Here is a 27531-nt window from a genome sequence, read left to right on the forward strand (position 1 = left end):
AAAAGAACAAATACAAAGTGCAATGTAATTTGTAATAGATACACAGAAATATACAAAGTATAATAGTATGTTGAAGCTACAGACACTTTCATAGCATAATCAAAATCTGTAAAATCAAAATCCTAAATACACTGCTGTATATACACAATATAAATGCATTAAAAAGGGAATACTACTCCAGAATTTTTATTGTTTAAAAAGATAGATAATCCTTATATTACCCATTTCCCAGTTTTGCATGACCAACATGGTTATCTTAATATACATTTTACCTCTGTGATTACATTGTATCTAAGCCTCTGCAGAATAGTCCCTTTTTTTAGTTTGTTTGACTGACTTGCATTTTAGCTGAGCACATTGTTATCTATATGGCACACATGAACTAGCGCTGTTTTGCTGGAAAACTGTCTAAATGCACTGAGATAAAAGGCAGACTTCAAGGGCTTTGAAATCAGCATATGAGCCTACCTAGGTTTAAGTTTCAACAAAGAATATCAAGAGAACTAAGCAAATTTGATGATAAAGTAAATTGGAATGTTGTTTAAAATTGCATGCCCTATCTGAATTTTGAAAGTTTACTTTTGACTATACTGTCTCTTTAAAATACAAAATAGAAAGGACATAGTTTAAATATAATAAAACTTCGAAAGGACACAATCTTAAGTCTAAAGTAATTAAAATACAAAAGCACTAAATATAAATGTTACAAAACTCATTTAATGCAGTGCTACATTTCACTGGACTTGTCTCTCGCATGTTCAGAAATGCGGTGAATGCCCCTTAGAGAAGTATAGCAAAATTTGCTGGAGGATCATTTTTGATCATTGGGCCCTTAGTCTATCTTTCAGGTGATTTAAACTCAATGTCTGAAACTTAAAAAGGGACACAAAAAAATCCCAAAACATTTCTTTAATCACATGGTGAGAGTCCAAGAGACGTGTGGGAATTCCCCTCCTGACCACTAGGACACATCAAACGACACACCAATATACCAGAGCTTTAAACCCCTCCCACTAACACTGAATCCTCAGTCATTTATTTTACCTTCTCTAACTGATCTGCAATCTATTTGCACCTCACAGTGCCTTGTCTGACAAAAAATTTAAATTTAAGGCAGACCCCAAACAGCCTTCTTCCTTTTATGTGCACAATTCAGTTTCTGATCTAATTTCTGGCAAAAGCCATGTATTCATTTTTTCTGTCTGCTAAGTTCAAAACTAAGTTCCCTCTTCCTTCTGCTAATACAGAGATTTGGGAAACTATTCAGAAGGTGGATGCAGCTATTTCCACTATTACCAAGTGTACTACTATTACTTTGGTGGATAGTTCCTCTTTTAAGGATCCTTTGGATAGAAAACAAAGGTTTTCATAGAAGGTCCTTTCAGCTTGCAGGTTTTATGTTTAGGCCTGTTTTAAGTGTTTTCTGTGATTCACATAGAGAATGTGATTTTAAACAACTTTCTAATTTACTTCCATTATCAAATATGCTCTCTTGGTTTACTTTGACAAAGATTAAATCTAGGTAAGCTGTTAGGACCTCAGGAGAGTGCACGTATCTTTAGCAGCTTATGTCAATAGTCTTTGCAACATTGTTTAGCAATGTTATACATAGTTGCAAACACTGTTGTCAGATGGCTAAGACAAGTGCACACTCCTAAACTCACCTAAGATTACTCTAAAGAAAGAATGAAAAAAGAGAACAAAGTAAAATTGATAATGAAAGCTTGTACAGAGAATGGACTTTAAAGTCAGCAGCTCTGTATGCACTAAAATCAACACTGGGTAGGAAAGTAAAAGGTGCTGAAGGTTAAAGAAGGCAGTTTAATCAGGCATCTGTATGTGACAGATGTTAAGGTTGAGAAACGTGTTGCAGCAGATTATGCTAAAAAAATAAACTACTTTTATCAGATGGTGCATAAACTTTCCTTTCGGACACCTAACAATCCAGTTATAATGATTGAGCTAATAAACAACTTTAGAAGGGAAATATTTAAAAATCTGGCTTGTTAGGGTTCCTTGAGGACTGAAATCACTACTTTAGAAGATCAGCAGGCTGGGATACTGAGAAAACATGAGTTCCAGTTTAAGTGCAACGTATGTGAATTGTTAACTATCTTTTCTTTATAGACAAACCTCAAAAGAGAACATTGAGGCTTCCTGGTTTTTTACTAAGGAAAACCAAGCCTAGAAGCATTGTGTATTTTTGTGTACTGATACTCCCTGTACAGTATGCCCTAGACGGTCTAGTAGTATTTCTGAGCTTCAGTGATTATGTTACAACATATACACAATACCTTGCTGAAGATGATAGACATAAAGAAAAGATCTAGCAGCAATTTTTCTGAATACTCCTTGTAATCAAAAGTAAAGAAGAGGACTGTGAATATGACTGTAGCATACTGGCAGGTAGGGCTACTATAAGATGATCTCAGCAACTTCATTCCAGCAATTGTTATCAACAATGCTCCAACCCTGTAACGAAAAGATATAAAATCAAATAGGTTAAAAATAAAATACACATGTATAGAAAGGGCTTAAATTATCACAATTGATACAATTCAAAGTGTTGGGATGTAGTCTAATTATAAAGTCTACAGATGAAATAAAAAAAAACCCAAATATATATGTGTTAGGAAATATAGCTGGTACTTGGTGTGTAAAAATATTTTTGTTATGGCTTGATTGTTTCAAGAACTGATCTGTAACTCTGATTTAATGTATATTAAATAACCAAATCCTGCTGTGCACACCTACACAATATTTCCAGAATATGACCTTTCCATACTCAAGAAACTACAAAAATATTAAATGTGTTCCCTCATTTTGTCATGCATGGACTACTGCAATCTACTTCTAAATGGCGTTCCCAAATACTGCCTCACCCCCTCCACTATTATAAATGCTTCAGATAGATTCATCTACCTAAGTTGCCAATCTACATCAGTTGCTACCAGTTCCCACACTGGCCCGAATATACAATATAATTACAAGTATTAACCCTAACCTATAAAGCACTGAAGACCTTCACTCCCAATTTAATTTCCTCTATCTGCAAATACTAACAGACAAGTACACTCCGATCAACCTGTGAGCTACGTCTCTCAATTCCTATTATTGCTCCATCCCTCTATTGCCTCCAAAACTTCTCACTGGCTGCTCCTTTCCTCTGGAACTCTCCATTTTTATATAGCTTCAGACACTTTTTGAAACCCCACCTACTCAGAGAAGCTTACTATCTCTCCTGTTTTTCATCTAACCCAAAATAAATCTTGAACAGCCTTCACTCACTATTGTAACTACAATCGATGTAACAAGCTACACCAAACCATATGTCTCTGCTCCCTTAACCTGTAGGTTGTAAGCCCTTCGGAGCAGGGAGCTTCACCTCCTGAACAAGATTTGTTTAGTCTGTTCTGTTTTTGTATCTTATCACAAATCTTTGTCATTGTATCACCTCTATCTTTATCGAGTGCTAGGGAATTTTGTTGAGCTATACAAATGAATGATAAAAACCACCACCTCCACCCATTGGGTCCATTTTTTCCTCACTGTCTTTATGCAACATGTACATTTAGTGGATGAAGTTATAGTAAATATTATTTATTAATTTTTTGTCTACCGTATTTCTGTTGTATAAATGCAAGCTAGTCTTTCCTGTAAGGAACCAGATTTGTTTTTTTTTCTTTTTCCTTTTTTAAACAAATGTTGCCTACTACTCGCTACTAGAACCCAGTCATATTGCACTTAAAGGGACAGTCTACTCCAGAATTGTTATTGTTAAAAAAGATAGAAAATACTTTTATTACCCATTTCCTAGTTTTGCATAACCAACACGGTTATATCCAGTGTCATCCAATCGTTGCGTGCACCACAATCTGGATGCCAAGCGAGACATGCAATGATTGGATGAAGCCGGATTCCTCCTTGCTCAGCTAAATAAAGTAGGAGATGCAGGCAGAGGAACGGCACAATGTTTACAATCTCTAAATGGTACATTTTTTAGAATTAAAGTGTGTTAAAAAAAATAAAATAAATTAAAGTGTCCGTTTTTTTAATAGTAATTTTATATACTACATACGAAGAGAGAAGCGCTCTACCAGGAAAAAACATTAGCTCATCAGCTAGTTCTATGGCGATTTACCACCCAGGAGCAGCCTCTTTTAGACCAGTGTGCTTTTCACAGAGGAAAACTTTCCTGTAGTATATCAGTATGATCCGGCCAAGTAAGGTCAGTCCAACCCCCGAAATACCATGCAATTTTCCTCTGAACAAGGAACATGACAACCCCAGACTATCGTTTTGGACTCCTATGGGCCTCGTCAGTGAGGAGCAGCCACATTCCTCTAAGCACACTGGGCAAGGAGTCCACATCTTGTTTCTCCCATCACGCATAGGGAGACTACCCTAGGGTCATATTAATTTGCATACGAAGAGAGAAGAGCTTTACCAGGAACGTCGTCAGCTAGTTGTATGGCGATTTACAACCCAGGAGCAGCCTCTTTTAGACCAGTGCGCTTTTCACAGAGGAAAACTTTCCTGTAGTACTTCAGTATTATTTAAAAAGACTAATACATTCTAAATAGAACTTCACTAAGAGTAAAAACAAAAACTTACTCTGTGTTCAGTTTCTTAGGGCTAGCTATATCCTTAGCACCATTGCTAAGCTCATTGAGAACTATTAATGGGTAGATGATATTTTTCTCCATAAAAAGGAGCCAGACATGTGCCTTCTCAAACCACATCATGTGAGCAGCATCTGAAAAATAATAAATTAAATATTTTACTCTAACAGCTAAAAAATAAAGGACTTTCAATTACAGTGAACAAAAAACAAAATTTATGCTTACCTGATAAATTTCTCTCTCTTGTGGTGTATCCAGTCCACGGGTTCATCCATTACTTGTGGGATATTCTCCTTCCCAACAGGAAGTTGCAAGAGGACACCCACAGTAGATCTGTCTATATAGCTCCTCCCCTAACTGCCACCCCCAGTCATTCGACCGAAGACTAGCAAGAAAAAGGAGAAACTATAGGGTGCAGTGGTGACTGTAGTTTAAAAATAAAAAACACCTGCCTTAAAGTGACAGGGCGGGCCGTGGACTGGATACACCACAAGAGAAAGAAATTTATCAGGTAAACATAAATTTTGTTTTCTCTTGTAAGGTGTATCCAGTCAACGGGTTCATCCATTACTTGTGGGATACCAATACCAAAGCTTTAGGACACGGATGAAGGGAGGGACAAGGCAGGAACTTAAACGGAAGGCACCACTGCCTGCAAGACCTTTCTCCCAAAAATAACCTCAGAGGAAGCAAAAGTATCAAATTTGTAGAATTTAGAAAAAGTATGAAGCGAAGACCAAGTCGCCGCCTTACAAATCTGTTCAACAGAGGCCTCATTTTTAAAAGCCCATGTGGAAGCTACCGCTCTTGTGGAATGAGCTGTAATTCTTTCAGGAGGCTGCTGGCCAGCAGTCTCATAAGCTAAACGGATTATACTTCTCAGCCAAAAAGAAAGAGAAGATGCCAAAGCCTTTTGGCCTCTCCTCTGTCCAGAGTAGACAACAAACAATGCAGATGTTTGACGAAAATCCTTAGTAGCTTGTAAATAAAACTTTAAAGCACGAACCACGTCAAGATTGTGTAATAGACGTTCCTTCTTTGAAGAAGGATTAGGACACAGTGACGGAACTACAATCTCCTGATTGATATTCTTATTAGATACCACCTTAGGGAGAAATCCAGGTTTGGTACGCAACACTACCTTATCTGTATGGAATATCAGATAAGGGGAATCGCACTGTAAGGCAGATAACTCAAATTCTTTGAGCCGAAGAGATAGCTACCAAAAACAGAACTTTCCAAGATAAAAGCTTGATATCTATGGAATGCAGAGGTTCAAACGGAACCCCTTGAAGAACTTTAAGAACAAAATTTAAACTCCATGGCGGAGCAACAGGTTTAAACACAGGCTTGATTCTAACTAAAGCCTGACAAAACGCCTGAATGTCTGGAACATCTGCCAGACGCTTGTGCAGAAGAATAGAAAGAGCAGAAATCTGTCCCTTTAAGGAACTAGCTGACAATCCCTTCTCCAATCCTTCTTGGAGAAAGGATAATATCCTAGGAATCCTGATTTTACTCCATGAGTAACCCTTGGATTCACACCAATGAAGATATTTACACCATATCTTATGATAGATTTTCCTGGTGACAGGCTTTCAAGCCTGAATTAAGGTATCAATGACCGACTCGGAGAAACCACATTTTGATAAAATCAAGCATTCAATCTCCAAGCAGTCAGCCGCAGAGAAATTAGATTTGGATGTTTGAATGGACCTTGGAGTAGAAGAGTCCATGGTGGAAGGGATGACATGTCCACCAGATCTGCATACCAAGTCCTGCGCGGCCACGCAGATGCTATCAAAATCACCGAAGCTCTCTCCTGCTTGATCTTGGCAATCAGACGAGGGAGGAGAGGAAATGGTGGGAACACATAAGCCAGGCTGAAGGACCAGGGCACTGCTAGAGCATCTATCAGCGCTGCCTGGGGAACCCTAGACCTGGACGCGTAACAGGGAAGCTTGGCGTTCTGACGAGACGCCATCAGATCCACTTCTGGTTTGCACCATAGTTGAATCAGCTGGGCAAATACCTCCGGATGGAGCTCTCACTCCCCCGGATGAAAAGTCTGCCGACTTAGAAAATCCTCCCAGTTCTCTACTCCTGGGATATGGATAGCTGAGAGATGGCAAGAGTGAATAAAATGATGAGACTTGCGCCATTGCGAGCCTAATTTGCCTGCGAAAATTTTAAAAACAGACATGTTAACAGCTAACCGGAACCCCAGGTAAGAAAAAAATACCTAAATTCTCCCATGAACATAATTTCCATTCTGAAACTGTGTGACTGCAAAGGGAAATATTAACAGACCTGACTCATGGCTAATATATGTAATATACATTAAGAACTTTATAATATAAAGTGCCTTCCATAGCTGAGAGGGTCTTAAAAATGATATATACTTACCAGAAGACACCCATCCACATATAGTAATGGTAGAGGAGTATAATGTCGATCTGTAAAGGGAGGCAGCAGATGAATCCCCACGACCGAATTTACAGAGAGCCCTAGAATAGATTTCCCATAGGCAAAAACATGGTATCATCAGGCAATACTCCCTTCACATCCCTCAGACAAACACTGTACTTAGAGAGAAACTGGGCATCAATATGCGTAGAAGCGCCTTTCAAAGAAGATATCAAGCACATCATGCTTCACCACCTCCTACATTTTTTTTATCATTATTATTATCAGGTATTTGTAGAGTGCCAACAGCTTACGCAGCGCTATGAACATGGATGGTATATAAAAAACCATTACAGGGATCAATGTAAAAGAGGTATGAGTGAGGTGTACTTATAGGCATTTGAGGTTTGGGAAACTCTGCCCCCTCCTGATAGGAATGTATATCCCATACTTCACTAGCTCATGGACCCGTGCCACCTATATGAAAAAAAACTAAAAATAGAAAAAAATTAAAATAAAAAAAATCGCTGCGCGTAAAGCGAAGGGGATTAGTGAAAGATATGTCTCTGGACCATATATAATTACATATATAAAAAAACTTTTTCAAAAAGTGCTCATAAAATAGCTAAATGAGTATATTTTATTTTTATATATAGACACTTACCCATAGACGCGTGTCCTCTATAAAACAAGTAGTAGACAGTTGAAACATATCAGTAGAGGTTATGGAATAGGAGTATAATGTAGATCTATAAAGGGAGGCAGAAGACACATCCCTGCAACGGATCACAGAGGGCCTATGAAGGATTACCAATGAGATGAAACCACCGAATCACAAACCATACCCCAAATACATCCCTCTGACAAGCACTGTACGCTGAGGGGAACTGGGCCAACATAAACTGAAAACCCCTTTCTCTGAAGAACACATGCACATCTTCATTCTTCAACCACCTCCATCAGAGGCAAAGTAAAGAATATAGTATGTGCGAGTTGGGAGGGGTTTTATAGCGTTCTTGGGGTTTGGGAATCTTTGCCTCTGCCTAGTGGTAGAGAAGAGTAATTCCAATGAGAAGAGGATTGTGAACTCACCACCTGTATGACAGAAAATGTACTAAGGTATATTGTTTTTGAAGATTTAAAGGGACAGTCAACACCATAATTTTTGTTGTTTAAAAAGATAGATAATCCCTTAATTAGAAATTCCCCAGTTTTGCATAACCAACACAGTTATAATTATACAAGTTTTACCTCTGTGATTACCTTGCATCTAAGCCTCAGCAGACTGCCCCCTTATTTCAGTTCTTTTGACAGACTTGCAGTTTAGCCAATCAGAGCTGTCTCCATGGTAAATTCACGTGCAGGAGCTCAATGTTATCTATATGAAACACGTTAACTAATGCCCTCTAGTGGTGAAAAACTATCAAAATGCATTTAGATTAGAGGCGGCCTTCAAAGTCTAAGAAATTAGCATATGAACCTCCTAGGTTTAGCTTTCAACTAAGACTACCAAGAGAACAAAGCGATTTTGATGATAAAAGTAAATTGAAAAGTTGTTTAAAATAACATGCCCTATCTGAATCATTAAAGTTTAATTTTGACTAGACTGTCCCTTTACAGTTTAGCAGCTTTTATGCCCTTTGCCTTAAGCAGGGGTCTTTCATACTAAGCTTATACATTTATTAAAAGTGACATTATCATTTAATTCCTTATAAATTAAAATATAATTTATGCTTATCTGATAAATTGTATTTCTTTCATGGTGGTGAAAGTACACAATCTATTACACCTGGCCACTTGGAGGCCAAGATCCCAAAATCCCCAGAGCTATTAAACCCGTCCCGCATTACTGCAAACTAGTCTGACGCATAGCGAAGTTTAGGGGGAAATGCATGATTCAAAATGAAGCAATAAACAAAATTGATACTTATACATCTTCAACTTACTTCGGACTTCAAACTGATAATATTCCTTTGTTTTTAGCAGAGGATGAGAGAAGCAGTGCCAGGGAAGTTGCTTGCGTACTTGTGGTAGGACATAGTGAGTTAAGAATCCAACTGAACCAACAAGTGCATAGAGAACATAGCTCAAAATGGGCTAAAGAAGAAAAACAAAACATGAAAAATTAGTCTTGCAGTTTCTTGTTCAACACCACATTTAGAGTACAAATTACAATGATAAATGCTCTATCTGAAATGGACAGCATTAGATTAGTGATTCCAAAAGCCTGTCTTCTGGGAACAACATGCAAAGATTTGAGAAGCGTAAGGATATCCTCAATTCTGGTGTGTGAGAATTCCTGGAAGGCAGACTTTGGAACCACAACATTTGCTAAGAAAGGACTAAAAGCAACCCCCTTACTAATGTGACTTGTGAATATATAAAAAAAATAGATGCCATGAGGAACAGAAGATTTTTTTTAAATAATCAACTAATTAAGGGGTACATAAATTTGAGTTAACAAAAAGTGATATTGTTTAATAGGGATACATAAACTATTATGTTTATCACCTATCATTTACAAATTAAAAATGTTACAGATGTACTTCAAATTAATAAAATGACTGATTTCCTTACCTGCAAAGCTGTAAACACTGTGCTAACATGAATTGCAAAATACAAGACTGATATTGCTACGCAGACCACCAAATCTGACTGGAGACGTTCATTCTGTAAGATAGTAAGAGCAGGCTTATTTCAATTAATGCATATAATTAATTAGTACATAACTGCATATTGCTTAAAAATATATATATATATATATATAATGCTAATTAAATTATGATCACACAACAACACTACTGTAAAGAAAACACTATTTATCACCTGATAAATTACTTTTATGGTTATAAGAGTCCACAATCCATTAATCCTGTGAATTACCTTTCCTGCTACTAAGAGGCAGCAAAGATTCCCAAACCTCAGAGCTCTATATAAACCTACCACTCCTATAGTAATCAGTCTGAAGTATAGCCAAGCTGACAGAGGTGTGAATGAAACAGAGCAACATAGAGGAAATGGGAAAAAAGGATATGCCAAAAATAATAAATAAAAAAATACCAAAAGAAAACAGGGTGGGGTCTTGCTGACTCTTTTTTTTTTTACCATATAAGGTAAGATATAAATTGTGTTTTCTTTCATTGAGGTGATAAGAGTCCACAATCCATTACACTTATGGGAACTAATACCCAAGCTATGGCAGAGGCCACGAGTAATGGATAAAAATAGGGAGGGATAAAATATCTTTTTAAACCATAAGACAAAAAACTCCAAAACAGATTATTAAAAAAAAATCATTTTATAAATGAAATTAAAAAACAGAAAACTGAGTTCTAGACAGAAACAACTGCCCGAAGCATTTTCCTTCCAAAAGCAGCTTCAGATAAAGCAAAAACATAAAAATGGTAGTATTTAGTAAATGTGTGCAAGAATGACCAAGTAGCTACCTTGCAAATTTGTTCCACAAGAGACTAATTCTTAAAAGCCCAAGAAGTGGCGACAGAGTGAGTAGAATGAGCCGTGATACGCTAAGGAGTTGTCTGACCTGCTTCTACATAAGCCATATAGATTAAATTGTTTAATCCAGGAAGCAAGAGGACGCAGTTTGACCCTTGTGCTTACTTGAAAAATAAACAAACAAATCAGAAGTTTGTCTAAAATATTATCTTGAGGTTACTAAGTATTTCAAAGCCCTGACATCATCTAAATTATGAAGAAGTCTCTTCGAAGAATTCTTCGGATCAGGGCAAGGAACCACAATTTCCTTACTGATATTATCAGAACAACCAACATTAGGAAGAAAATCAAAATAAGTCCTCAAAACGGCTTTAGATTTATGAAAAACAAGATAAGGAGGATCAGAAGGTCTTTAGACCGCTGCTTCATAACTGGTGTTTCTGACGAACCGGCTCTCAAGCTCCATCGAGAGCTTGATAAATGGGCCCCTATGTGTGGATTACTAAGATGGTCAAGGGCATTTAAAATGAAAAACGAAATGTATGCTTACCTGATATATTTATTTCTTTTTTGACACGGTGAGTCCACGGATCATCATCAATTACTGTTGGGAATATCTCTCCAAGCCCCAAACCAAAGCTATTAAATATCACTTCCCTTCCCACAACCCCCAGTCATTCGACCGAAGAAAAAGGAGAGAAAGGAAGCACCACAAGGTGCAGAGGTGCCTGAGGTTTACACGACAAAAAACCTGTCTGAAAATACAGGGTGGGCCGTGGACTCACTGTGTCAAGAAATAAATAAAATTTATAAGGTAAGCATAAATTTCGTTTTCTTTCTAATGACACGGTAAAGTTCACGAATCATCAATTACTGTTGGGAATCAATACCCAAGCTAGAGGACACAGATGATTAGGGAGGGACAAGACAGATAATCTAAACAGAAAGCACCACCGTCTGAAAAAAACCCAAAAGAAAAAATCCTCAGCAGAAGTAAAAATTTTAATTTTGAAGCCTAAGAAAAAGAGAAATGAGGCAGAACCCTCTCATGAGACTGTAGCTCCGCAGTCTGAAAAACAAAAGATTAAACTTCTCAACCAGAGAAAGTAGCAAAAGTTTTCTGGTACAGAGAAAACAAACAAAACATGCACAAACCCAAATTATGCACACACGTTCAAGATAAAAATGAGGACACAGAAAGGGAACAAAAAAAATTCCCAAACAATATATCCCCATAGGAGAAAAAAAAAACAAAAAACGCCTTACCCGATACAAGATAATGCGATTCATACTGCAAGCCGAGAACACCTAAACTCTCCGAGCAAAGGATATAGCAAAAAGGAAAAAAATTCCAAAAAAAAGGATATAAAATTCTATGGCTCAAACTGAGCCAGCTGCAAAACCTTAACCAAGGTTAAAACTCCAAGAGAAGCAACGGACTTAAACACAAGCCTGATACTAACCAGGGTCTGTCAAAAAGATTACACGTCTAGCACAACCGCTAGACATCTGTGTAGAAAAGAAAAAAGGAAGGGGGAGCTTACAGCAATCTGGTTATAATATATACCTTAATATATATTCAGGTTGTTAATGTAATAGAATAAAAAAATATATAGATAAAAATGTAATTGATTTATTATAAGATATTTGAGTAAATTTGCCCTCGTGTAAAAAATAAAATAAAAAATCCACTTTACAATCAGTGTAAAAAGTGAAGAAAAAAATGAACTTGTGTGTTAGGATATACAATAATTAACTGTGTCGTTTATTCTACATATATTTATAAGTGCATGTTAAAAGTGCAAGTGCTATAATATTGCTGTGATTGCTAACTAAATCTTAGGTTCCACAATGTATTTGATAGTTGACAATAAGGAACAGGTGTTATTCTAAATATTCTATCAACATAAATAGTTGAGAAATATTTAAAGGGACACTGAACCAAAAAATTTTTCTTTCGTGATTGAGATAGAGCATGCAATTTTAAGCAACTTTCTAATTTACTTCTATTATCATTTTTTCTGTTCTCTTGCTATCTTTATTTGAAAAAGAAAGTCCAGAACCTTGGACAGCCTTGTTTATTGGTGGATGAATGTATCCACCAATCAGCAAGAACCACCCAGGTTGTTCACCAAAATGGGCCGGCATTTAAACTTACATTCTTGCTTTTCAATTAAAGATACCAAGAGAATGAAGAACATTTGCTAATAGGAGTAAATTAGAAAGTTGCTTAAAATTGCATGCTCTATCTGAATCACAAAAGAAAAAAAATTGGGTTCAGTGTCCCTTTAAGAACACGGAACAAAGTTGATACAATACAAAGTTGAAATAATATACTTAAGTCCATTGCAATAAATGTTTCTCTATACGACCCAACTTCAGAGCTAAACTTGAACATAAGGACTTCCTTTGTTACTTGTCAATATTAATTTGTATAGTGGGCATTGAATTTATTGTATAAGTTTGTATTTTTTACTTGTAGTGCCATTGCAATGGGATTTTAAGCAAATTCAGCTATTTAAGCTTTTAATCAAGCATTTTTTTGAACACCGGTGTTTTATATATTTTTTAACTGTATTAGAATCATTAATCAATTAATCTTTACCATTTATAATTTTTATTAAATGTATAGGTTATAATTTTTATACAATGTGTAGGTTCTAATTTTGACTTATTAAAATCATTGATCTTATTATTTAAATTTGTTCATTTCATATTTGTTCCTTTACTGTTGTAAGTCAAACTGAGAAGTATACCATATCCGTTAAAATCGATACTCCATTAATCAGGTGTAGGGGATCACCTAATGTTACTACCTTAAGTGCCTATTTTGATAAGATAAGTTTAAGTTAAGTTTGATTTTTATGTAATCACATTAGCCCCAATTTCTCAACCATTTATGTTGATAGAATATTTAGAATAACAGGTCCTGCTCTTATTACAAGAGCACTTGTCAACTATCAAATACATTGTGGAACCTAAGATTTAGTTAGCAATCACAGCAATATTATAGCACTTGCACTTTAAACATGCACTTATAAATATATGTAGAATAAACAACACAGTTAATTATTGTATATCCTACCAAACATGAGTTCATTTTTTCTTCACTTTTTATACTGATTTTAAAACAGAATTTATGCTTACCTGATAATTACTTTCTCCAACGGTGTGTCCGGTCCACGGCGTCATCCTTACTTGTGGGATATTCTCTTCCCCAACAGGAAATGGCAAAGAGTCCCAGCAAAGCTGGTCACATGATCCCTCCTAGGCTCCGCCCACCCCAGTCATTCGACCGACGGACAGGAGGAAATATATATAGGAGAAACCATATGATACCGTGGTGACTGTAGTTAGAGAAAATAATTCATCAGACCTGATTAAAAAACCAGGGCGGGCCGTGGACCGGACACACCGTTGGAGAAAGTAATTTATCAGGTAAGCATCAATTCTGTTTTCTCCAACATTGGTGTGTCCGGTCCACGGCGTCATCCTTACTTGTGGGAACCAATACCAAAGCTTTAGGACACGGATGAAGGGAGGGAGCAAATCAGGTCACCTAAACGGAAGGCACCACAGCTTGCAAAACCTTTCTCCCAAAAATAGCCTCCGAAGAAGCAAAAGTATCAAATTTGTAAAATTTGGCAAAAGTGTGCAGTGAAGACCAAGTCGCTGCCTTACATATCTGGTCAACAGAAGCCTCGTTCTTGAAGGCCCATGTGGAAGCCACAGCCCTAGTGGAGTGAGCTGTGATTCTTTCAGGAGGCTGCCGTCCGGCAGTCTCATAAGCCAAACGGATAATGCTTTTAAGCCAAAAGGAAAGAGGTAGAAGTCGCTTTTTGACCTCTCCTTTTACCAGAATAAACAACAAACAAGGAAGATGTTTGTCTGAAATCTTTAGTAGCCTCTAAATAGAACTTTAGAGCACGGACAACGTCCAAATTGTGTAATAAACGTTCCTTCTTTGAAACTGGATTCGGACACAAAGAAGGTACAACTATCTCCTGGTTAATATTTTTGTTAGAAACAACTTTTAGGAAGAAAACCAGGCTTAGTACGCAAAACCACCTTATCTGCATGGAACACCAGATAAGGAGGAGAACACTGCAGAGCAGATAACTCTGAAACTCTTCTAGCAGAAGAAATTGCAACCAAAAACAAAACTTTCCAAGATAGTAACTTAATATCTACGGAATGTAAGGGTTCAAACGGAACCCCTTGAAGAACTGAAAGAACTAGATTTAGACTCCAGGGAGGAGTCAAAGGTCTGTAAACAGGCTTGATCCTAATCAGAGCCTGAACAAATGCTTGAACATCTGGCACAGCTGCCAGTCTTTTGTGTAGTAAGACAGATAAAGCAGAGATCTGTCCCTTTAGAGAACTTGCAGATAAACCTTTCTCCAAACCTTCTTGAAGAAAGGAGAGAATCTTAGGAATTTTTATCTTATTCCATGGGAATCCTTTGGATTCACACCAACAGATATATTTTTTCCATATTTTATGGTAAATTTTTCTAGTTACAGGTTTTCTGGCCTGAACCAGAGTATCTATCACCGAATCTGAAAACCCACGCTTTGATAGAATCAAGCGTTCAATCTCCAAGCCGTCAGTTGGAGGGAGACCAGATTTGGGTGTTCGAATGGACCTTGAACAAGAAGGTCCTGTCTCAAAGGTAGCTTCCATGGTAGAGCCGATGACATATTCACCAGGTCTGCATACCAAGTCCTGCGTGGCCACGCAGGAGCTATCAAGATCACCGAGGCCCTCTCCTGATTGATCCTGGCTACCAGCCTGGGAATGAGAGGAAACGGTGGGAATACGTAAGCTAGGTTGAAAGTCCAAGGTGCTGGACCCGTAGCAAGGAACCTTGAAGTTCTGACGAGACGCCATCAGATCCATGTCTGGAATGCCCCATAATTGAGTTATTTGGGCAAAGATTTCCGGATGGAGTTCCCACTCCCCCGGATGGAATGTCTGACGACTCAGAAAATCCGCTTCCCAATTTTCCACTCCTGGGATGTGGATCGCAGACAAGTGGCAGGAGTGATCCTCCGCCCATTGAATTATTTTGGTCACTTCTTTCATCGCCAGGGAACTCTTTGTTCCCCCTTGATGATTGATATAAGCAACAGTCGTCATGTTGTCTGATTGGAACCTTATGAATTTGGCCTTTGCTAGTTGAGGCCAAGCTCTGAGAGCATTGAATATCGCTCTCAGTTCCAGAATGTTTATCGGGAGAAGAGACTCTTCCCGAGACCATAGACCCTGATCTTTCAGGGATTCCCAGACCGCACCCCAGCCCACTAGACTGGCGTCGGTCGTGACAATGACCCACTCTGGCCTGCGGAAGCTCATTCCCTGGGACAGATGGTCCAGGGTCAGCCACCAACGGAGTGAATCTCTGGTCCTTTGATCTACTTGAATCATTGGAGACAAGTCTGTATAATCCCCATTCCACTGTTTGAGCATGCATAGTTGTAATGGTCTTAGATGAATTCGTGCAAAAGGAACTATGTCCATTGTTGCAACCATCAATCCTATTACTTCCATGCACTGCGCTATGGAAGGACGAGGAACAGAATGAAGTACTTGACAAGAGCTTAGAAGTTTTGATTTTCTGACCTCTGTCAGAAAAATCCTCATTTCTAAGGAATCTATTATTGTTCCCAAGAAGGGAACTCTTGTTGACGGGGACAGAGAACTCTTTTCTTTGTTCACCTTCCATCCGTGAGATGTGAGAAAGGCTAGAACGATGTTCGTATGAGCCTTTGCCTTTGACAAGGACGACGCTTGTATTAGAATGTCGTCCAAGTAAGGTACTACTGCAATGCCCCTTGGTCTTAGAACCGCTAGAAGGGACCCTAGCACCTTTGTGAAAATCCTTGGAGCAGTGGCTAATCCGAATGGAAGAGCCACAAACTGGTAATGTTTGTCCAGAAAAGCGAACCTTAGGAACTAATGATGTTCCTTGTGGATAGGGATATGTAGGTACGCATCCTTTAGATCCACGGTAGTCATAAATTGACTTTCCTGGATGGTGGGTAGAATCGTTCGAATAGTTTCCATTTTGAACGATGGTACCCTGAGAAATTTGTTTAGGATCTTCAAATCCAGAATTGGTCTGAACGTTCCCTCTTTTTTGGGAACTACGAACAGATTGGAATAAAATCCCATACCTTGTTCCTTTATTGGAACTGGGTGTATCACACCCATCTTTAACAGGTCTTCTACACAATGTAAGAATGCCTGTCTCTTTATTTGGTTTGAGGATAAGTGAGACTTGTGGAACCTTCCCCTTGGGGGTAGTTCCTTGAATTCCAGGAGATAACCTTGAGAAACTATTTCTAGCGCCCAAGGATCCTGAACATCTCTTGCCCAAGCCTGAGCAAAGAGAGAGAGTCTGCCCCCCACCAGATCCGGACCCGGATCGGGGGCTACTCCTTCATGCCGTTTTGTTAGCAGTGGCAGGCTTCTTGGCCTGCTTACCCTTGTTCCAGCCTTGCATTGGTTTCCAGGCTGGTTTGGGTTGTGAGGCATTACCCTCTTGCTTAGAGGATGCAGAATTAGAGGCTGGTCCATTTCTGCGAAAGGGACGAAAATTAGGCTTATTTTTAGCCTTAAAAGACCTATCCTGTGGAAGGGCGTGGCCCTTTCCCCCAGTGATGTCTGAAATAATCTCTTTGAAATCAGGTCCAAATAAAGTTTTACCTTTGAAAGGAATGTTAAGCAATTTTGTCTTGGATGACACATCCGCTGACCAAGACTTTAGCCAAAGCGCTCTGCGCGCCACGATAGCAAACCCTGAATTTTTCGCCGCTAATTTTGCTAATTGCAAAGCGGCATCTAAAATAAAAGAGTTAGCCAATTTAAGTGCGTGAACTCTGTCCATAACCTCCTCATATGGAGTTTCTCTACTGAGCGACTTTTCTAGTTCCTAGAACCAGAACCACGCTACCGTAGTGACCGGAACAATGCATGAAATTGGTTGTAGAAGGTAGCCTTGCTGTACAAAAATCTTTTTAAGCAAACCCTCCAATTTTTTTATCCATAGGATCTTTGAAAGCACAACTTTCTTCGATAGGAATAGTAGTGCGTTTGTTTAGAGTAGAAACTGCCCCCTCGACCTTAGGGACTGTCTGCCATAAGTCCTTTCTGGGGTCGACCATAGGAAATAATTTCTTAAATATAGGGGGAGGAACAAAAGGTATGCCGGGCTTTTCCCACTCTTTATTTACTATGTCCGCCACCCGCTTGGGTATAGGAAAAGCGTCGGGGGGCACCGGAACCTCTAGGAACCTGTCCATCTTGCATAATTTCTCTGGAATGACCAAATTGTCACAATCATCCAGAGTAGATAATACCTCCTTAAGCAGTGCGCGGAGATGTTCTAATTTAAATTTAAATGTCACAACATCAGGTTCAGCTTGATGAGAAATTTTTCCTGAATCTGAAATTTCTCCCTCAGACAAAACCTCCCTCATGGCCCCTTCAGATTGGTGTGAGGGTATGACAGAACAATTATCATCAGCGTCCTCTTGCTCTTCAGTGTTTAAAACAGAGCAATCGCGCTTTCTCTGATAAGTAGGCATTTTGGATAAAAGATTTGCTATGGAGTTATCCATTACAGCCGTTAATTGTTGCATGGTAATAAGTATTGGCGCACTAGATGTACTAGGGGCCTCCTGCATGGGCAAAACTGGTGTAGACACAGTAGGAGATGATGTAGTATCATGTTTACTCCCCTCATTTGAGGAATCATCTTGGGCAATATCATTATTTGTGTCAGTACTGTCCTTACTTTGTTTGGACGCTATGGCACAATTATCACATAAATTTAAATGGGGAGACACATTGGCTTTCATACATATAGAACATAGCTTATCTGAAGGTACAGACATGTTAAACAGGCTTAAACTTGTCAACAGAGCACAAAAAACGTTTTAAAATAAAACCGTTACTGTCACTTTAAATTTCAAACAGAAAACACTTTATTACTGAATATGTGAAAAAGTATGAAGGAATTGTTCAAAAATTACCAAAATTTCACCACAGTGTCTTAAAGCATTAAAAGTATTGCACACCAAATTTCAGAGCTTTAACCCTTAAAATAACGGAACCGGAGCCGTTTTTCAATTTAACCCCTATACAGTCACAGATATAGGCTTTGCTAAGACCCAACCAAGCCCTGAGGGGAATACGATACCAAATGACGCCTTCTAAAAGCTTTTTCAGAGATTCTTAGATCCTCACACATGCATCTGCATGCCCTGCTCTAAAAAAAAAAATGCGCAATAATGGCGCGAAAATGAGGCTCAGTCTATGACTAGAAAGGCTCCCTGACTGAAAAAGGTGTCCAATACAGAGCCTGCCGTTTTATAAACGTTCCCCAAGATTATAAATGCCAATTGTTAGCCTAAATCTGAATAATATGCACAAATAAAGCAATCGATTTAGCCCATAAAAATGTCTACCAGTTTTTTAGCCCATAATAAGCCCTTTATTCTGTTTGTTTTTGACTAAGAAAATGGCTTACCGGTCCCCATGAGGGGAAATGACAGCCTTCCAGCATTACACAGTCTTGTTAGAAATATGGCTAGTCATACCTTAAGCAGAAAAGTCTGCTAACTGTTTCCCCCAACTGAAGTTACTTCATCTCAAGAGTCCTATGTGGAAACAGCAATCGATTTTAGTTACTGTCTGCTAAAATCATCTTCCTCTTACAAACAGAAATCTTCATCCTTTTCTGTTTCAGAGTAAATAGTACATACCAGCACTATTTTAAAATAACAAACACTTGATAGAAGAATAAAAACTACATTTAAACACCAAAAAACTCTTAACCATCTCCGAAAGAATGACTGGGGTGGGCGGAGCCTAGGAGGGATCATGTGACCAGCTTTGCTGGGACTCTTTGCCATTTCCTGTTGGGGAAGAGAATATCCCACAAGTAAGGATGACGCCGTGGACCGGACACACCAATGTTGGAGAAAGTGGATTTTTTATTTTATTTTTTACACGAGGGCAAATTTACTCAAATATCTTATAATAAATCAATTACATTTTTATCTATATATTTTTCTTCTATTATATTAACAACCTGAATATATATTAAGGTATATATTATAACCAGATTGCTGTAAGCACCCCCTTCCTTTATTCTTTTTGTATCCTAACCTGTGGAGTTATTTGTGAGAAGACCCCACTAGTAAGGGAAGCTATATCTGGTTTTGAGTTTTACAGTTCTTAAAACTCCATTTGTAATCTGTGTAGAAAATAAATAAACGGAAATCTGAACCGTCAGAAATCTAACTGACCATCCATCCTCCAGTCCTTCCCGGAAAAAGAATAAAACCCCTAGGAATCCTGACCCTATTTCCAAAAGTATTTCTGGAGCATTAACAACGAACGTGGGCGTCCGCCCACCAAACAATCCACGCCAATCCAATCCCGGCAAAGGAACTCTGGGTTCCTCCCAGGAGGATAATGTAGACCACTGAGAAGAAACTGTTCAACTAGAACATGAAAAACCAGTCAAGGTAACAGAGGGCAAACCATCAAAGCATTGTAGATCACTCCCAACTCCAAGATGGTTATGCAGAGAGTAGACTCCTCTTAAGTCCATAGACACCAACCCAACAGGCAAATAACCGCGGTCACTATTACTAAGGAAAGTCTCTGGAAGCCAGAGTCCTGAGAAAACAAAGGATTCTCAAGAATGCGGCAACGAACCCGCTACCTCTCGCAAGTGAAGCGAACGTTTCTACCATTAATTTCCCTCTCTGATCCACAGGGAAGATCTGAAGTCGACAGATCTAGCTCTATCCACCGAGACAGAACCACGAGACCCCCGGTCACCTACCTGAATATGTATAACAGCAGACTCTTCAGATGGGATCAACTAAGGGAATTAAGTCATACTAATCAGACATTTATGCCATACCTTATGGAAAAAGTCATCAGAAACAGGCTTGCGGGCCTGAATCCTGGTCTCAAAGACAACACAGAAAAAACATGCTTAGACAGAACTAAGCATTCAACTCCAAGTATAAAGCTTTAGAGAAAAACAAAAGTTGGAAAAAAGAATGAACCCTGAATTAGAGGGTCCTTCCTCAGGAACAACCACCAAGTGGAATAATACAGCTCCGCCAGATCTGTATACCGGACCCTGCGAGACTATGCAGGAACTATTAAAATACCAATGCTCAGTCCCCTAGGAAATGAGCAATGTCTCATGGAAGGAGCGCAAACTGAGAAACCGGAATCTCAGACTGAGGTCCCACAGAACCGTCAGGGAAAAAGTAAATTTATGCTTACCTGATAAATTAATTTCTTCTATGGTAAGACAAGTCCACGGATTCATCCTTTACTTGTAGGATATTATCCTCCTGCTAACAGGAAGTGGCAAAGAGCACCACAGCAGAGCTGTCTATATAACTCCTCCCTTAGCTCCACCCCCCAGTCATTCGACCGAAGGTACAGGAAGAAAAAGGAGAAACTACAAGGTGCAGAGGTGACTGAAGTTTAAATAAAAAAAATATAATCTGTCTTAAAATGACAGGGCGGGCCGTGGACTCGTTTTACCATAGAAGAAATTAATTTATCAGGTAAGCATAAATTTACTTTTCTTCTATAAAGGTAAGACGAGTCCACAGATTCATCCTTTACTTGTGGGATATAATACCAAAGCTACAGGACACGGATGAACGGGAGGGACAAGACAGATGGTTAAACAGAAGGCACCACTGCTTGAAGAACTTTTCTCCCAAAAATAGCATCTGAAAAAGCAAAGGTATAAAATTTGTAAAATTTGTAAAAGGTATGAAGCGAAGACCAAGTCGCAGCCTTACACATCTGTTCAACAGAAGCATCATTTTTAAAAGCCCATGTGGAAGCCACCGTTCTAGTAGAGTGAGCTGTAATTCTTTCAGGAGGCTGCTGTCCAGCAGTCTTGTATGCCAAACGGATGATGCTTTTCAGCCAAAAGGCAAGAGAGGTAGCCGTAGATTTTTGACCTCTACGTTTTCCAGAATAGACAACAAAGAAGATGTTTGACGGAAATCTTTGGTCGCTTGCAAGTAAAACTTTAAAGCACGAACCACGTCCAAGTTGTGCAATAGACACTCCTTCTTAGAGGAAGGATTAGGACACAGAGAAGGAACAACAATTTCCTGATTAATATTCTTATTAGTAACAACCTTAGGAAGGAATCCAGGTTTGGTACGCAAAACCACCTTATCAGCATGGAAAACAAGATAAGGCGAGTCGCATTGCAATGCAGATAGTTCAGAAACTCTTCGAGCCGAAGAGATAGCAACTAAAAACAGAACTTTCCAAGATAGAAGCTTAATATCTATGGAATGCATAGGTTCAAACGGAACCCCTTGAAGAACTTTAAGAATTAAATTCAAACTCCATGGCGGAGCAACAGGTTTAAACACAGGCTTGATTCTAACTAAAGCCTGACAGAACGACTGAACGTCTGGAACATCTGCCAGACGTTTGTGCAGTAGAATTGATAAAGCAGATATCTGTCCCTTTAAGGAACTAGCTGATAGCCCCTTCACCAATCTTTCTTGGAGAAAGGACAAAATCCTAGGAAATCCTGATCTTACTCCATGAGTAGCCTTTGGATTCGCACCAATAAAGATATTTACCCCATATCTTATGATAAATTTTCCTGGTGACAGGCTTTCGAGCCTGAATCAAGGTATCTATGACCGACTACGAGAAACCCCGCTTGGATAAGATCAAGCGTTCAATCTCCAAGCAGTCAGCCGCAGAGAAACTAGATTTGGATGCTGGAACGGACCTTGAATCAGAAGGTCCTGTCTCAGTGGCAGAGTCCATGGTGGAAGAGATGATATGTCCACCAGGTCTGCATACCAAGTCCTGCGTGGCCACGCAGGTGCTATCAAAAACACCAAAGCTCTCTCCTGTTTGATTCTGGCAATCAACCGAGGAAGGAGAGGAAATGATGGAAACACATAAGCCAGGTTGAACGACCAGGGTACTGCTAGAGCATCTATCAGTACTGCCTGAGGGTCCCTTGACCTGGAAGTTTGGCGTTCTGACGAGACGCCATCAGATCCAATACTGGTGTGCCCCATTGCTGAATCAATTGTGCAAACACCTCCGGGTGGAGTTCCCACTCCCCCGGATGAAAAGTCTGACGACTTAGAAAATCCGCTTCCCAGTTCTCCACCCCTGGGATATAGATTGCTGATAGATGGCAAGAGTTAGTCTCTGCCCATCGAATTATTTTGGTAACCTCTATCATCGCTAGAGAACTCTTTGTTCCCCCCTGATGATTGATATATGCTACAGTCGTGATATTGTCCGACTGGAAACTTATGAATCTGGCCGACGCCAGCTGAGGCCACGCCTGAAGCGCGCTGAATATCGCTCTCAGTTCTAGAATATTTATCGGGAGGAGAGCCTCCTCTCGAGTCCACAAACCCTGTACTTTCAGGGAATTCAAAAATGCACCCCAGCCCAATAGGCTGGCGTCCGTCCGTCACTATGACCCATGCTGGCCTGCGCAAACACATTCCCTTGGACAGATGATCCTGTGACAACCACCAAAGAAGAGAGTCTCTGGTCTCTTGGTCCAGATTTACCTGAGGAGATAGATCTGCATAATCCCCATTCCACTGTTTGAGCATGCATAGTTGCAGTGGTCTGAGATGCAAGCGAGCAAACGGGACTATGTCCATTGCCGCTACCATTAAGCCGATTACCTCCATACACTGAGCCACTGACGGCCGAGGAATGGAATGAAGAGCTCGGCAGATGGATAAAATTTTTGATTTTCTGACCTCCGTCAGAAACATTTTCATTTGCACTGAATCTATCAGAGTTCCCAGGAATGGAACTCTTGTGAGAGGGATAAGTGAACTCTTTTTTACGTTCACCTTCCACCCGTGAGATCTTAGAAAAGCCAACACGATGTCCGTGTGAGACTTGGCTAGTTGGTAAGTCGACGCCTGGATTAAGATATCGTCCAGATAAGGCGCCACAGCTATGCCCCGCGGCCTTAGAACCGCCAGAAGGGACCCTAGCACCTTTGTGAAAATTCTGGGAGCTGTGGCCAACCCGAAGGGAAGAGCCACAAACTGGTAATGCTTGTCCAGAAAGGCAAATCTGAGGAACTGGTGATGATCTTTGTGGATAGGAATGTGTAGATACGCATCCTTTAAATCCACGGTGGTCATATATTGACCCTCCTGGATCATCGGCAAAATAGTCCGAATGGTCTCCATCTTGAAAGATGGGACTCTGAGGAATTTGTTTAGGATCTTGAGATCCAAAATTGGTCTGAAGGTTCCCTTCTTTTTTGGGAACCACAAACAGATTGGAGAACCCTTGCCCCTGTTCTGTTTTCGGAACTGGGCAGATCACTCCCATGGTATATAGGTCTTCTACACAGCATAAGAACGCCTCTCTCTTTGTCTGGTTTACAGACAATTGAGAAAGATGGAATCTCCCCCTTGGGGGAGAATCTTTGAAATCTAGAAGATACCCCTGGGTTACTATTTCTAAAGCCCAGGAGTCCTGAACGTCTCTTACCTAAGCCTGAGCGAAGAGAGAAAGTCTGCCGCCTACTAGACCGATCCCGGATTGGGGGCTACCCCTTCATGCTGTCTTGGTGGCAGCAGCGAGCTTCTTGGCCTGTTTACCCTGTTCCAAGTCTGGTTAGGTCTCCAGACTGACTTGGATTGAGCAAAATTCCCCTCCTGCTTTGCGGCAGGGGAAGAGGTAGAGGGACCACCTTTGAAGTTTCGAAAGGAACGAAAATTATTTTGTTTGGTCCTCATCTTATTCGTCTTATCCTGAGGAAGGGCATGGCCTTTCCCTTCAGTGATGTCTGAAATGATCTTTCAGTTCAGGCCAGAATAGGGTCTTACCCTTGAAAGGGATGGCTAAAAGCTTAGCCTTTGAGGACACATCAGCAGACCAGGACTTAAGCCATAACGCTCTACGCGCTAAAATGGCAAAACCTGTATTCTTCGCCGCTAATTTAGCCAGTTGAAAAGTGGCATCTGTAATGAAAGAATTAGCTATCTTGAGAGCCCTAATTCTATCCAGAATATCATCTAATGGGGTCTCAACCTGAAGAGCCTCTTCCAGAGCCTCGAACCAAAAGGACGCTGCAGTAGTTACAGGAACAATGCACGCTATATGTTGGAGCAGAAAACCTTGATGAACAAATATTTTCTTTAGGAGACCCTCTAATTTTTTATCCATAGGATCTTAGAAAGCACAACTGTCCTCAATAGGTATAGTTGCACGCTTAGCCAGGGTAGAAATAGCTCCCTCCACCTTAGGGACCGTCTGCCACGAGTCCCGCACAGCGTCAGATATGGGAAACATTTTCTTAAAAGTAGGAGTGGGAGCGAACGGAATACCTGGTCTATCCCACTCCTTAGTAACAATTTCCGAAATCCTCTTAGGAACCGGAAAAACATCAGTGTAGGCAGGAACCTCTAGGAATCTGTCCATTTTACACAATTTCTCTGGAACTACAATAGGGTCACAATCATCCAGAGTCGCTAAAACCTCCCTGAGCAATAAGCGGAGGTGTTCTAGTTTAAATTTAAAAGCCGTCATATCTGAGTCTTTCTGAGGGAACATATTTCCTGAATCAGAAATCTCTCCCTCAGCCAGCAAATCCCTCACTTCAGAACATTGTGAGGGTACATCGGATATGGCTAATAAAGCGTCAGAGGGCTCAGCGTTTGTTCTCACACCAGACCTACTGCGCTTCCCCTGCAACCCAGGCAGCTTAGATAAAACCTCTGTGAGGGTAGTATTCATAACTGCGGCCATATCTTGCAGGGTGAAAGAATTAGACGAACTAGAAGTACTTGGCGTCGCTTGTGCGGGCGTTAATGGTTGTGACACTTGGGGAGAATTAGATGGCATAAACTGATTCCCTTCTGACTGAGAATCATCCTGCGACATACTTTTAGTAGCTAAAATATGTTCTTTACAATTTATTGACCTTTCAGTGCATGAGGGACACATTCTAAGTGGAGGTTCCACAATGGCTTCTAAACATATTGAACATTGACTTTCCTCAATGTCAGACATGCTGAACAGGCAAGTAATGACTACAAACAAGCATGAAAACACTTTATTTAGTGAAAAAAATAATCTTAAAAAAACGGTACTGCGCCTTTAAGAGAAAAAAAGCATACACGTTCTGCAAAACAGCTTAAACATGCACCAAATTTTTCAAAATTTTGTAAGCATACACAATATATGTAGTTAAGATTGCCCCACAAGGTATTTTAACATTTAACCCTTTAATGTGCAAACTGGATTGAAAATAGGCCCAGATCTGGAAAAAACACCCTCAGCACCTTGCCACAGCCCTGCTGTGGTGCTACCTGCCCTCAGGGATAGTAGATGTGGGGTTAAAGCTTCGATTTGGCCCAAAACATCCACCAGGGCCCTCAGGAGTTAGAGCCTGCTGCTTGCTGAGAGAAACTAACTGCGCATCTCAGGCGTGAAAATAGGCCCCGCCCATCTCACTTGATGTCTCCACAGCCTCAAAAAACCGCACCAGAGCGGTTATAACTAGCCATGTGGGTTCGGAGACCCAGAAATTAAGCCATGTGTGCCCTCAATAAAGTTGCCCAAAACGTTATTGCCCACAAAACGTTAAAGCACTCCCAGATCATAAAACCGTTTGCCCACAAAAATTTACAACTCAGTGTCAACCATATTTGTAATTGGCCCCTTATGCAAGCTTAGTAATGCCCTTCTTATTAGCTCTAGGATTACTGCTTACCCTTACCCTCCTGGGTATAATGCCTTTCTGAAATACACAGTCTCTCCAGAAAAATATGACTGAACATACCTCACGGCTGCATAGTATGAAAACGTTCCTCACACTGAAGTTTCCTGTACTCCTCAGCCTCTGTGGGAATAGCACTGGATCTTAGTTACAAATGCTAAGATCATCATCCTCCAGGCAGCAGTCTTCATCCATCTGCTGCCTGAGAGTAAATAGTACACACCGGTACCATTTCAAATAAACTCTTGCTTGAAGAAATTAAAAACTAATATTTTATCACCTATTTCACTTTACCCTTCCTAGTACTTCGAGTAGGCAAAGAGAATGACTGGAGGGTGGAGCTGAGGGAGGAGCTATATAGACAGCTCTGCTGTGGTGCTCTTTGCCACTTCCTGTTAGCAGGAGGATAATATCCCACAAGTAAAGGATGAATCCGTGGACTCGTCTCACCTTTATAGAAGAAATTAACAATGCAGTCTGCTGAACTCTAGATCTTTAACATAACTTGGAATCTTGGCGTACTGCCATCTCCAACTTCAGCACCCCCCATATGAGGGATAACCTGGAGAACACTTCCGGGAGAAGCCTACTCCCCAGAATGAAAAATCTGACTGCTCAAGTCCGCTCTTGGAATTTTTAAGTTGGTATTATTACCCAAATTTAATGGTACCCATTTTATCGACCTCAGGAGGAAGAAAGGATGACTCGAACCTGTTGGGATTTGAACCCGTGACCTTGGATAATTTAAACAGGGTTTTTGTAGTCAAGGCATTTACCAACTGAGCTACCACACCGGCCTATACCAAACATTGAGCCACTGAAGGGTCAAACAGAAGTGTCAAAGGAGGCAAGAGAAAAGAATCCTCTATCAAAAATATTGTCAGGGATAGGTAAACTAATATAGTTGGAACAAGGAACACATCTTCAGATTCTCTTCCATCCATGGAATGAAGAAAAGAACAACAAGATCTCTGTATAAGAGTTTGCTCGTTGAAAAGATGGTGCCAGAACCTGATGACGTCCAGGAAAGACATCACAGCCATTCCCTGAAACCTGATCTCTGGCTATATAGCCTCCTCTGAGAACTATGGCAAAGCCACAGGTAAGAGCCACAAACTGAAAGAGTATGTCAGAAAGGCAAAAAACAGGAACTTGAACATACACGTCTTCCAAGTCTATGATCACCATAAACTGACCCTCTTGGACCAAAGGACGAATGGAACCACTGGTTTCAATTTTGAAGAACGG

The 27531-nt window shown here is 40.0% G+C and overlaps 1 protein-coding gene across 1 annotated transcript in view; it reads right to left on the reverse strand.

Moving 5' to 3' along the window:
* PCNX1 (pecanex 1) overlaps positions 1-27531 on the reverse strand; it is a gene marked incomplete in the record, with an annotated part of 752914 nt that overhangs the window by 164378 nt on the left and 561005 nt on the right. Inside the window, 4 exon segments of the mRNA XM_053711389.1 lie at positions 2295-2472; positions 4615-4756; positions 8975-9125; positions 9606-9698. Coding sequence (XP_053567364.1) covers positions 2295-2472; positions 4615-4756; positions 8975-9125; positions 9606-9698 — 564 coding nt within the window.

This window comes from Bombina bombina, chromosome 1 (genome assembly GCF_027579735.1).
Source record: "Bombina bombina isolate aBomBom1 chromosome 1, aBomBom1.pri, whole genome shotgun sequence".
Taxonomy (NCBI): domain Eukaryota; kingdom Metazoa; phylum Chordata; class Amphibia; order Anura; family Bombinatoridae; genus Bombina; species Bombina bombina.